The sequence below is a fragment of the Camelus bactrianus genome, chromosome 23 (assembly GCF_048773025.1).
Source record: "Camelus bactrianus isolate YW-2024 breed Bactrian camel chromosome 23, ASM4877302v1, whole genome shotgun sequence".
NCBI lineage: Eukaryota > Metazoa > Chordata > Mammalia > Artiodactyla > Camelidae > Camelus > Camelus bactrianus.
The window spans coordinates 24010877-24024716 of record NC_133561.1 but is presented as its reverse complement, the minus strand read 5'-3'; the positions used below and the strand labels follow the sequence as shown (position 1 = coordinate 24024716).

General features: G+C 40.4%; 1 protein-coding gene across 2 annotated transcripts in view; it reads left to right on the top strand.

Moving 5' to 3' along the window:
- Window positions 1-13052, top strand: part of CENPF (centromere protein F) — a 50623-nt gene extending 37571 nt beyond the window's left edge. The window contains exons 14-20 of one of the 2 annotated variants that reach the window (XM_045512493.2): window positions 144-296; window positions 2490-2666; window positions 3029-3190; window positions 5236-5398; window positions 6640-7116; window positions 7531-7688; window positions 12099-13052. In XM_045512493.2, the coding sequence (XP_045368449.1) occupies window positions 144-296; window positions 2490-2666; window positions 3029-3190; window positions 5236-5398; window positions 6640-7116; window positions 7531-7688; window positions 12099-12302 (1494 nt within the window). In that variant the 3' untranslated portion in view covers window positions 12303-13052. Of the gene's footprint in view, window positions 1-143; window positions 297-2489; window positions 2667-3028; window positions 3191-5235; window positions 5399-6639; window positions 7117-7509; window positions 7689-12098 lie in introns of both variants that reach the window. The other variant, XM_010949514.3, reaches the window with a different exon arrangement.
- Window positions 13053-13840: the final 788 nt, after the last annotated feature.

Below are 13840 nucleotides of genomic sequence, written 5' to 3'. Positions count from 1 at the left end.
AGGGGATTAGTAAAGGGAGGATTCACTGGGTTTTATGTCATTACTGGAGGCTAAAGTGGGTGACATAAATCGACAGTATCGGAGTGATTAACTTGATCAAACAGACAACCATCAGCAGATTCTCATGAAAGATGAAATTTCAGGTAAACACAATGGCTGCGAAGGAGACTGAGCTGCAGAGAGAAATGGACGCGATGGTACATAAGACGACAGTGTTGAAAGAAGAATTTAGTGGGGAGAAAAACAGGCTAACTGAAGAATTAAAATTAGTGTTGGAAGAAATAAAGAGCAGCAAAGTAAGTTTCTCTGACAGATTCATTGTACTCTGGTAATTCTTATGTACTCTCTCATTTGTTTTTTTAAGATCTTCCGTCATGTACCAAACTTTTTTTAGCTTTCGAAAGAGATAACCCAAGCTTATGTCATGATCAGACTTGCAGTAATCTTCATCATCCAGCACTGTCATGAGCCCAGAAGGAGTCTGGAGAGGACCCCAAACACATGAAAATACCTGTCATGGAGCCTAGATATTTTTTTCATAGAAGGCAACCCTTGTAATTACATTAACTCATATCAGAAATGGATTTCATGCAACTTTCAATAGGCTGTTCTCCTAGTCTGCCACAGATTACAAGCCAGAATGTTGCACGGACAGATATACAGATCTTGCAAAGAACTAACAAAGTAGCAGAAAGAAAGCCACAGTATAATGAAAAGTTGGAGCAGTCCTGGGGTGCTATTTTAGGGCAGTTGGTGGCCGAACTATAGCATTTGGGCTGCCACCCCCACCCAGCAGACATTGCTGATTCATGCCCTCACTTTCTCCTGATCTCTTAACACTGAGTCTTAGGTAGCAGCTACCACGAGTGCAGAACTGGCAGAGGCAATGAAACCTGTTTGCCAAATCTAGTTAAATGGTAAACATTCCTATGTCCGTATGGTGCTCACGCTACTTCATCCCTGAGTAGTTCTCAGAAAAGGATAGCAAAATATAGTTGTGATGATGACCCTGAATCATCACAAAAAGAGTGGAGGCTGTCTTAGAACAGAAGGAATGGTCAGCAGCAGCAGATATTTCTACTTAGAGGCCGAACGAGATGAGGGCTGAACAGTGGAGGGCATCTGCAGTACGGAGGCTGACGATGCCGTGACCATGAATAGCAATTTCAGGAGGAGCTGGGATGAAAGCAAGCTTGAGTGGGTGACGAGTGAATAGGTGATGAGGAAGTGGACACAGCACATATAGAAACATATACAGAAACAGCTATTTGGGATCAGGCATGGGGAAGTCAGATGCTTCCAGGGCTGGAGGTTTTCTAGGCCTGCACAGGGAAGGGAGTGGGGCAGAAGAGTGGAGGACATTTGGAAGGAAATTCTTGTAGTGATAGAAGATGGATTCTAAGCTGGCCAAGGAAGAAAGCAAGTCTGGAAGGGTTTGAGTGTGAACAGTGATGGTGGTGGTGGTGGTGCTGTTGATGAGGTCAAGGAATTACTGCAATGAAGTACTTAAATATGTGAGCCTGGGAGCCTAGGAGGGTTTGGTCCAGTGTGGTTTAGTGGAAATCGAGGTATCAGAGATTCTATGGTCCCTGTGAGTGTGATTTTGGGGGTGGCTGGGCTGGAGGAAAGGAAATTTCCACTGGAGATGAAGTCACCATTTAAAGTGAATACAGAGCAGAGAGCTAGATTAGTAGGAGTGTGGGATTAACAGATACACATTGGATATAAAACAGATACACAACAAGGGCCTACTGTGTAGCACAGTGAACTATATTCAGTTTCTTGTAATGAGCTGTAATGGAAAAGAATCTGGAGAAAAAAATATATAATGGAATTGCTTTGCTGTACACCTGAAACTAACATTGTAAATCGACTACACTGCAATAAAGAATAAGAATTTAAAAAAAGAAAGAAAAGTGCCAAACTGGTACATGTCTGAAATTTTTGCAGGTAAAATTAAAAATAAAATACACTTAATGACAAAAAAAAAAAGTGAATGCAGTCATCCTTCAGTGTCCTCGGGGGATTGGTTCCAGGACCCCCTGCAGATTCCAAAATCTGCAGATGCTCAAGTCCCTTATACAAGATGGTGTAGTGTTTGCACATAACCTATGCACATCCTCCTGTGTACTTCATCATCTCTAGATTACCTAAAATACCTAATTCTATGTAAATAGTTGTAAATGCAATGTAAATGCTGAGTAAAAAGTTGATGGTACACAGCAAATTCAAGTTTTGCTTTTTGGAACTTCCTGGAATTTTGTATGTATAATATTTTTGTTCTATAGTTGGTTGTATCTGTGGATGTGGAATTTGTGGATACAGAGGGTTGACTGTATGTTGCTAAGAATTTTAGCACTAATTCTACATAGGTTTTTTTTGTCTTGCCTGGAACCTATTTCTTTTCCCCCTCAGTCCTCAGTATTTCCTAAAGATATATCTCCAGGTAATTAATTATCTTCCCATGATTTTATTACTTTTTTCATTAGGGTCAACTGAAGGAGCTCATGCTAGAAAACAGTGAATTGAAGAAGAGCCTGGATTGTGTTCACAAAGAGCAGATGGAAAAGCAAGAGAAAATGAGAGAAGAAATAGCTGAATATCAGCTACAGCTTCAAGAAGCTGAAAAGAAACACCAGGATTTGCTTCTGGATACAAACAAACAGGTAAAAATGTGTGGTTTGGTTACTGGAGGAGCTGGAGACTGTTTCTGGAGAGTGTCCGTTGACCATGGTGATGGGGCATTTTTTGCAAGAAGCACCATGTTCTGCATTATTATTATGCTGTGTGATCTTGTGAATGGTGGTCTCATCCTATTGGCTTCACTATCTTTACCCCAGTTCCCCCTTGCATATATCTTATTTTATGACTTGATTTTTTAAAAAATGCATTTCCATCTTGGAGTAGAATAGTAAGAGAGTCGCAAAGACCATTTGAAATGGTCCTTGGAACAGCAGTTTTCTTTTTTGTTTTCTGTACGATGTTTCTAACTGAGCCTCCTGGCTGAAATAACATTTTTCTGCCCTAGTATGAAATGGAAATTCAGACGTATCGAGAGAAACTAACGTCTACGGAAGAATGTCTCAGCTCACAGAAGGTAGAGATAGACCTCTTAAAGTCCAGTAAAGAAGAACTCAATAATTCTTTGAAAGCAGCTACTGAGAGGTTAGAAGAATTGAAGAAAACTAAGGTGTGTTCACTTATCATATTTCGTAACTTAGAATAGTTCATACATATAGTAGTCGTTTTAATGGTATGAAATTAAGTGCTCTCATTTTAATTTTCATGAAAAAAAATTTTTTAGTCATAAATAATATTCATCAGTTCTCTGCTGAGCTGTTTTTAAAGATTAGAGGACATAGCTTGAATAAACTTTATCCACTGCTCAGCGAATCCTCTCAAAGCAGAGGATGTCACAGACTTCTTGAGATGGATATGAAGATCAAGCCAGTAACAGACCAGGGCAGGCCCCTCCAGACCTAGATAATAATTTGGTGGGTAATTCTAAGTCTTGAGTGATTGGTCTCAATTCACTGCTGTCCCCAGACCCACTTCCCTGTGGCTTATGGGGAGATCAAGCTGGGCCAAGCACTTGGTCAGGCACATATATACGTTCCTTCTCCTCTTCTCCGTGCAAGGATTGTTAGACTGTAGATGGTGCTACAGTAATTCTACTTGGAGAGGGAGGCTATTTTGATTCCCACAAATATTTTTCATAAAACAAATACCATCCAGAATGTAAAATAATGAACTTGGAAAATAAATATCTTCTCGTAAAGGTCAGAAAACTAGGTATAAATTTCTTATGTTTATAGCTCTTAACATATTATCAAGGTGAAGGAGATGTGACAATAAAATACAAACTAAAATAAACTAAAATATTGAACTAAAAAATATACAAAGTTCAAAATAACATTAATGATCAATAATGTTCTGCTACAAACTGAGAGGTGTTAAGTTTAATGATAGAAAGAAGTAGCTTCAGGTCTAGTTTTTTAATTTACTCATTTTCTCCTTTTTTTTAATCTTTGACAATTCTACTCTGGGAAATGTATCTTTATATATGTATATACTGTGTACAAAATGGTACATTGTTAGTTGAGTCTATTCAAATCTCATATAGTTTTAATGAGGAACCACTTGATAAGCATTGTTGAAACTGAATTAAATTTGTCTCTAATCCAATTATGGTTGGAATCAGAAACAGAAAATTCTGAAAGTACAGATTTACCACAACATCGCTAATAAATTTATTTCGAGATGAAATGTGCAAAGAATGAAAGCTTCTGGTAACATGAATATGATGCTCAGGTTCTTACTCTTTTTTTAATAGTTTCATCTGCCTTTACATGTTCATGATCTCTTATCAGAAACTCTTAGAGCTAGATTGTTTTAGAATCCTGCACTTCTTAGATATTACATACTGCAATGCCTATACCACATATTACATGATGTCCTGTCAGGGGTCTAGGGTAAGACTTCATGATCAAATTCATATTTCTGCAGCAAAACATATGAATATTTTCATGAGGTGGGATAACTAAAGACTATAAGTTCCTTCGTATCTGTTCAGGTCAAGTGTTGCCTCTAAATCATTTTCAGAGCTTTTTTTGATTTTGCAGTTGTGCTTAAGGAACTGTGAACATGTACTCCTGAGAAGTGCAGGATGACATAATTCTCCCACCATTCTATTCACAGGTTGCTTGAGCTACTGAAATTTAAATTTGTATTGTAAACCATAATATTATTTGGTCTTAAATTTGTATTGTCAGCTGTAGTATCCTTGGTCTTCACTTGGCGTGATTAAACAGACACCAGCTTAGGTACTGAAACTAGGCAAGAGCACAGGTTACAAATGGGAGCACAATCCTCTCATCTAGAATGTTGGACCCACCAAGAGTGTGTCCATGGATCCGCAGCCCCACTTCCCAGGTGTGATTCCCATTGGATAAACACAGACATAGTGCACTATTTACTAGGACATTATCTTGGGAACCATGAGTTATGCTTGCTGATACTAAGAAAGGGAGTGATAAAACCACAGTGTCTACCTGGAGGACTTACGAAACTGAGCAGAGAAGATGAATTGTTTTATGCAACTTTAGATGTTTGGTTTTGAACATTATAGTTCTTAAATTTGCAATACACCATTCCTAATTATGTCTCATTATACTTTTTCCATATACTCATAAAAAGCAATTAAAGGTTTTAATTGGAATTACTTTTGTTTTGTAGATGGAAAATCTAAAATACGCAGATAAGTTGAAAAAGGAAAATGATCGTGCCCAGGGGAAAATAAAGCTGTTGATCAAATCTTGTAAACAACTGGAAGAGGAAAAGGAGATGCTGCAGAAAGAGCTATCTCATCATGAAGCTGCACAAGAGAAACAGGAAGCAGGTGGGTGTTAACTGGGCACATTAGTGAGCCAAAACTGTTTTCCACTAGTAAAATCATACATGTATGGTGTGTCCACATAGGAAGTGTTTTTACTGCTCTGTTCTGTTACTGCATGCTGATTTTCAGCAGTTAGCCATTTTCCAATTTCTGAATTTTGTGCTCAGCTTGAGGTCATTAATAGGATTCAGAACGAAGCCTACATTCTAAAAGTAGGATTATCACATCTTCTGTTCTATAAAACGTACAAAAAATTGGCAGCACCTTTCTGCTAATGAGCCTTTCCAAGAAGAGTTTTTCATGTGGATGTTCATTATGCAGTTCCTATGTCAAAGGCAGACTGGCCTCTGAGCTGGCATTGGTAATGTACAAACAGCTGATTCTGACTATCCTTGGCCCATCCTTGTGGGTCAACTGAATGGAAGGGTTGGGGGCTATATCTTGGATGCGGAGGTAAAATAAAAAAGAAATGACAACTGTCCTTGCCACTTTTCTCCACACATGCCCCCAGAGTGGAGTGCTCTTACTGGGTGGATAGCTGATGGTGAGCACAGGATGAGTGGCTCTTCTGGACCACAGCATAGCAGAGGGTCAGCGGTCTTCCCTGCTGACAAGAGTTCCCAGAGTGGATTGGGGTTCCAGGAAGTGTCTCCATGGAATCAGTGCCAACTGGGGCAGCTGAGACTTTAACCGAGTGACTGAGACTGTTTCCCTATAGTATCCCTCAAGCTCTTGTCCATCAGCCCCTCCATTGCCTCCATGGGTTTTCAGAACTTCTTTGACCTTGCCTTGTCACTGGCAAGGACTGCCTTGTCCTGTCTCCCAAAGCCATTACAACAGAGACTTTATATCTCTGCTGACTTTTTATTGCTTATTCACTTATGATAGAAAGAATGGACAGGGGAAAATCGGGGATGTAATACATTAATTTGTTTGCTGTCATGTGATAACTACAAGAAGGTTTGATGGATTGGCTGAAATATTAGTTTGAGATTTTGGTGGGTGATACTTAAGCTATCCCAGTAAGTATGGAACTTGCTAGAATGTGTATCTTGATATGATCCCTCCCAAACAAGAGTTGTTTGAACTATAAGACCATATACAGATATATCTTCCCCGACTCCTCCTTCCAAAAAAAAAAAAAAAAAAATCAAGAAACAAAGTGTAAGGTTATGTTTGATGATGCCCAATGTTAACCAGAGAAGCATCGAGGTACAAGGCATGTGTCACTTTGTTTTTGACAGGTACTGTTGCGGATGCTAATGTCGATGAATTAATGACCGAGATAAAAGAACTGAAAGAAACTCTTGAAGAAAAAACCAAGGAGGCAGATGAATACTTGGATAAATACTGTTCTCTGCTTATAAGCCATGAAAAGTTAGAGAAAGCCAGAGAGATATTAGAAACACAAGTTGCTCGTCTGAGTTCACAACAATCTAAAGTTAACCTTCGAAGTTCTCCTTTGCTAAATTCAGTTGTTCCAGGACCATCTCCAGTCCCTTCTGCCACTGAAAAGAAGTTATCAGCTGGCCAAAATAAAGCTTCAGGCAAAAGGCAAAGATCCAGTGGGATTCGGGAGGGTGGGGGAGAAACCACGCCTTCTACACCAGAGATGTTTTCTAAAAAAAGCAGGAAAGTGGTCAAAAGTGGTATTCACCCTGCAGAGGATCCAGAAGACACTGAGTTTGAGCCAGAGGGACTTCCAGAAGTTGTAAAGAAAGGTATGCATAATTTAAAAACAAAAGTATTTGTGTTCTTTTGAAAGTTCTCATAAAAAATCACATAGGAAAAGACAGAAGCATTTATTTTTAGGTTATTGTGCAACCGTAATCATTGACCTTCAGAAGCAACAATAGTCCACTGTTAAACTGGTAAGGTGTATCCTTTCCTTTCCGTCATGAGAGAATGACTAGGATCTAAATCCTCATGTCAACACTACAAAAAGTATTGGAAGATCTGAACAATGGCTGTCAAAAACCTGTTCAGAATTTGATATTTCTGTGCTGAAAAAATCTCCAAATCAACGCTGTTGTTCAGACTTTACCTAGTGAATATCATTCCTGCTATAGATAGAATTAGACACAGCGGTGTTGATGCTCAGCTTTTGCCCTTAGGGTTTGCTGATATCCCAACAGGAAAGTCGAGCCCGTATGTCCTGCGGAGAACAACCATGGCCACAAGGACCAGCCCCCGCCTTGCTGCGCAGAAGTTAACACCATCCCCGCTAAGTCTGGACAAAGAAAATCTCGCTGAGACCTCCAAACCAACAGCTGGTGGCAGCAGATCACAAAAGGTAAACCACCGTGAGCATGTAGCTACCATTTCAAATCCGGGAAATTACAGTGTTATCTAGGTAAGGGTTTGGCACTGCACCCTCTGACTCAGGAGCTCTTTAAAGTCTGACCTTCTCTGTGTGGTATAAATAAGTCAGTAGTGAGGAGGGTAGCGAGCACATGCGAGGATAAACATCACATTATCCTGCCGCACAACCTCGCCCTTGACCCAGCAGGCCGCTTATAAATAGTTTGATGGGAAATGGCATTGTTAGATCAGAACTCAAAGGATTTGTAAGAAAGTTCCAAGCATTACCATTGAAGGAATTGGCACAGGCATCGGTCATTGCTTGCTTCACACTTTTTCTCTCCTCCGTCTCCCCTCCAGCTGCCAGTTCTCTGTTTCACCACTCCTTTACTTTCTATCAAAAAGTGCATATTTCAGTGGATGTCTAAAGACAGGAGCTGTTTGTGGACTTCTCTACTTTGATTGTTGAGGGGAGGGAGGGCTGGGACCTTGTGACCTCTCTGTACCTTGTAAACAGCCCAGTCAAGTTAAGCACAGAGAATATTTGCTTCACAGGTCTTTGTTCCAATACTGTAATCCATACCAGTAGCTACCAATTATATATGCAAAGTATATGCATTTTATTGAACTTACATTTTATTTTCTCATTTTATTTTCTCATTTTATTGAACTCCCATAGTAAATAGTAGTATAAAAGGATGAAGAAAGTAAGATTCATAAAGATTGAACCTGACCAGAGTTCACACTTAATCTCTCTCAGCATCCTGGTCTTGCTCTTTTCCCAGTGTTTCTCAAAGTAGGGATCACAGGAATCTCGTTGGAAGTTTCTGGAATAGCTAACAGATTTATTTATTTTTTTAATATGACATTGTGATTTTACTTTGATTGCTTACTTGTCAGAGTTTGATTAAGGAGTCAGTCTGATTACTGTGAACCAGCAAACAAAGCTTTAAAAGCGTAGAGACCCCATGGTGTAATGGAATCATTCTTGAGTGGGCAGGCATGCTCCTCATTAGAATTTTAGATCCCTAAGTACAAAGACATTGGTGATTAGTTGCATCAAAGCAAGAACATATTTGCAACTGTTTGGTATGTGGATATATAAGAGCTTTAAGGATTAAGGAGTTTGTATCTGCTATTAAGTTTGTTCATTACTTGCATTATAATATAAATTTTATTAATTCAGGAATGAGGAAGAAGGGTCTGAGATTTTCCTTCACTCATTAAAATGGGCCCATCTGTGACTTGTATTAGGAATATTCTCCTATTTTGTGCAGATTTCTTCCCCCCTCCCCCCAGTAAATCCTTCCACCTCCACCCTACTTTCTTTTTCTTTCTTTCTCTCTCACTCACATTTGGATTTAACTTTTGGATGCTGGTAACAATAGAACACTGAAGAGTATACTGGAGTAGATCCTGACTTTCAGAGATCAGAAGAACAGCTTCTTTTCCATAAAGCAACTTAGTGCCCCTAGAGAGTGAAGCTTCCAAGCCTGACCCAAGCTACTAACCACCTATAAGCTAATTCCTGATCTGTGATACAGGAGGAGTCAGGTTTAGGTTCTGGTCTAGGCTGTGCTGTTTCCTTAGATGGGTGACTGGGAGCCACTCCTTACTCCTCAGGAAGTACAAACATCCTCTCCTGCTTGTCTCACACTTATGGGGAGCAAATGAAGCATTTGGTTCTTTTAAAATGTGAATTTATGACACATACATAGTACCCTGTACTTCTGCTATTTTACAGCAGCTCAACTTTACTGTAATTATTTGCTTAAGTATCTGTCTTCTGAATTCCGGTATGATTTCTGTGATGTTCCTAATTATGTTTACAGTTTACCTGTGTCTTCATGTCTAATACAGATATGTATTAAATGAATGGAGTTGTTAATTCCTGAAGTGATTGCAATCATAGATGTTTAAAGGTATGTTAGGAAGTCATCTCGTGAAATCACCATGTGGGTCATTTTTTCCTTCTTTTATAAGGAATTGATGTAATGCAGTTTGCATGTGGAGTTCAGAATTATCTAAGAAAAAGAGCTTTGCACGCTAGGGGGCCTGCTCTCCACACTGCTGTTGAGTCTGTCGAAGACAGAGTAGTAACCATGGTTTCCTGCAGACCTGCGTCTGTGCATTAGCTACTGGCTGCAGTAGGCACCGGCGGTTATGAATTACTAAGCAATTTTGTGCACTTGTGCACATGAAGGGGAGTGGTTCCTCTTGAAAGGAGGTTATAGGAGACTTCATGATTAGATGCAAACCTTCAAAACCCAGCCTATTGATTCTTAATTTAATTCAACATTTTCTGAGTCACCATATAAAATGCTTGCCTTGTCTGTTGAACACATTTCATCATTCGTTTTGAAAAAGAAAGAGCAAAGTATCTTTTCCTAAGGCAGTTGTTTATAAATTTGCAATTATAAGCCCCTACCTGAAGTAACTGGCTGAATTTTGAGATGCCCTAGGTCATTTAGCAGAACCTTTAGTGACATCTGACAAGTTCAAAGGGGAAAATGGGTAACATGCAGATTAGGTGAGGGTCATTCTCTGTTACATCTCTGGGATGAATAAGCTCAGAGCTAGCACTTTGCTGGGGACAAGGGAGTTCTGATTGTGTGTAGATTTGATCTGAACCTGGGGTTAGTGGTCAGCTCCAGAGGACCGTCCACTAATTGTAGAGGATGGCGGTGAGGTTGTCACCACAGTGTCGGTCAGCAGTTTAGTGAAGTCTTAGCCATTTTTCCTACTAATGAGATTCAGTTTCAATGAGCCATTCACATTCTCACCCTCTCCCCAAACTGTGCTGCAGACACAGTTTGTAAGACAGTGAGGGCATGGGTGCATTTATTGGCTTAAATACCTGGTAAATTTGACCTCAGCTAGTTACAGATAAGTCTGAGGCTAACTGACCAACATGAGAATCAAATCCAAAGTTTGAACTGATCACAGACCACGGTTTCCTCAATTCAGAATCAAAGAATTTGCATCTAGAAGGGGAAGCAAAAGGGTGGACTTTGGCTATTTAATTGGGTTTAAGAAAGTTTTACTAGCTCAGGTTCTCTTTTCCCCATGTGATCTCCCCTCCATCCCCTACCCTTCTCTCTTTTCATGATGAACCTAAAGGTTTGACTCTCCCACACCTGATGGGTTTAAGGGAAATGCCTGTCTTTTGTATCACTTTCCACTTAAAAAAAAAAAAAAGAAAAGAAAAAGAAAGAGAAGAGTGCCAGTAAAACTCTGTTTTTGTCCTTCAACTTTCCATGGACAGTGATTTTCCACTAAGTCTCTATCCTTCAAGGCTGCTCCTTTTAAGTGCCCTGCACGTAATCTGAGGTAGAGGCAAGCTTTCCAGGGATCTGGTCTGTTGGCCAGATTTCCTATGTTTTCTGTAATGAAAACTATGTAGCTGCCTTTTAAAACCACATACTTCCTATGGAAAGAATATAAACGGGGAAATAATTTCCATTCTTTTTCTTCTCACTGCTTCAGGTCACTGGCATCAGTTGAGCAGGAAGTGACCTGTCACAGAGGCGCTTCTCAGAGTTGGTACCGAATACGTTATCAACCTCGTTAAGAGCCCTTCCTCTTCTTTTAAAGATAGTCCTGCTCGCACCGTCTGCTCTTGCCTTTGACTTTGGTTCACTGAAGTTTTTCTGTACTTCATCTGTCTTCCTCCTCTTTCTCTTTTCTGACCCCATATCTTTTTTCACTACCATGTAAACCTCAAAAAAAACTTGACTCTACCGGCTACCCCGCCCTCTCATCTACTTAAAGTGTCACATTTTGAGATTCCCTCATTCTCTTAAAAGGCAGGACATCGGAAAGGGAATTTACCTTTTTATGGATTTTATTATCAGCTAGCAATGTAAGGAGCATGGTGAAAATGCTGTTATGTGAGGAGCAGGTGCTAGGTCTTCTACGTGTTTTAAGTCACGTTTCCACCGTCTGAAGGTGGTATTACTCATTCAGAGTATGTTCATGACAGCAGGGCACAATTAAGATAAATGGAGGCTGGTTTGGGTTCTTACTTGGGCATTTATTGAACGTTTGCCGGGTAGTCAAGAATCTTCTGGGCACTACGGATGCAAAGGTAAAGAGGACACAGCCTTTCCCTCAAAGAGCCTCCCTTCTGGTCTGAGAATGCCACACTGGCCTCGGGAGCGAGTCTCTGGCCATCAGAAGTGTTGACGAGAGCTTGCAAGGTGGCTTGGCAGAGGTTGTATCAACTGCTTCCTCTAGCTTCTCCATCAGATAGGGCCCTGTCCTCGGGGAAGAAAAAAACAGTAAAACTGTGTACAACTCCTAGAAGAAGAATTTAACTTCCAATCTGGTGACCTAAGCACTTTCTTTTCCTTGTAGAAATGTGAGCGTGATTTAAGCCTCTAACAACGATGTTGTATTGCAGGTTAAGGTTACTCACCAGAGCCCAGCGGATTCAGGCGCTGGCCTCCGGGAACCCACCACGAAGATTCTCTCGGTCAGTAACCCTCCGGAGAGAAGCCTGGCTGACAGTCCCAAGGAGGGCCTGAGGGCCAAGCGAGGTCGGCCCGCCCCCAGCCCTGAAGCGGGACCCGGGTCCGAGAGCAGCGAGAACTGCAGGGTCCAGTAGGAGAGCGCCGGTGTGTCGGCACCCAGGAGGCGGCCGCGGCTGCACGGAAGGCAGTGTGTCTGCGGCGCGGCTCCTCTGCCGTCAGGGAGCACGTCATCAGAGGGAAGAAACAATCCCTTATAGAGCTAAATACACTGGCCTCTTTAGGTCTCCTCTGTGTAATTAATACTAGAAAAGTTTGGAAGCACTGATTACCTCTTCACTGATACTCCTCTTCTGAAATGTAAAATAGAATCTTGTACAAAGCTTTTTGGTAATGTTACCCATAAAAGGCAAGCGCTGTGTCACAACTTCTGTTTGTATGTGCATGTTACGCTAAAAAAATGCAAAACACGTCTTTTACTTCCAACAAACAGCCCCTAGGAAATCCAAACTTTGGCTTTATGGTATTCCTTTTGTATAGTGTTAGGCATGAAATAATTTTAGATCGAGATTTCTTTGAGTTGAGTAAAACGAAGGAAAGCTATATTATACGTTCTCAAGGAAAACATACACATACAGATATATAATATGGGTGCACTCTTTCTTCTCTTCCAGTGTGTTTTCTAAATCTCAGCTTATATAACCTGTACATACTTGTGTGTGGGGTGGTGGGAGTCGTGAGTTGATTTCTGGTTAACCTGGCTGCGGGCTCTTGAAAGGTGCAGCATATCCAGTTTTCTGTCGTGCTGTTTCTTTAACACCCATTCTCATAAATGGTGATGTTCTATTAAAGTATGGCATTTTTTCCTAATAAAAAAATATACCTTTGTTTTCTGTAAAAATGATTCTTAAATATAAATACATTATGAACATTGGTAACACTTCTTGCTAACTTCAACAGATTCTTGTAAAAGTAAAAATGTTTTAACAAATGATATTCATATATTTAGTGAACATATTCAGTTATATTAAAAGACATGATTTGGAACATGGGTCATGAAGATTGTATAAGAATATAGTATGTCCAGCCAGGGCCTGGCACATCGTATGTACCCATTAGATCTCATCAGCAAGGATACAAGTATGTGGTATTTTCCAGCTCGTTTATTGATGACAGGGTTTTGAAAATATGCAGGCATTATGAGCCGTATCAATTCCAAAAACTTTGGAACAAGTCCTTGTGTCCTTGAATCAGGGTAAAGAAGTTTTCCAGGACATGAGCTAGTAAAGGATAATTTGCTCTTGGTTTTCAGTTCAAACTGATGTATGAACCTTGACAAATACTATCATTTATATTTTAAGATTGTCCTCTGCAAGGTGGCCTCTATTGTTGGGTAATGCTTCGGTAACAGTAAGCTACTTAGTATTCATCTTCTGAAAGTGATATCCTGACCTTCCTCCTGTTTCTTCAGTTGCTTGGGGTTGTGGTCTGGTGCAATATCCTTACTGTAAATCATCCCAAGGCTGCCATGTGCTCAAGGGCATGCCCCAGAGTAGGCATTGCTGGGATCAGGCTGTCAGCTTTATTGGCTGCCTCCTGTCATTGGAAGATTCCGCTCAGTAGGTCTGGTTCGGTGATTCCGTGGGTCCTTGAAAGCACTTTCTTTTTTTAATTT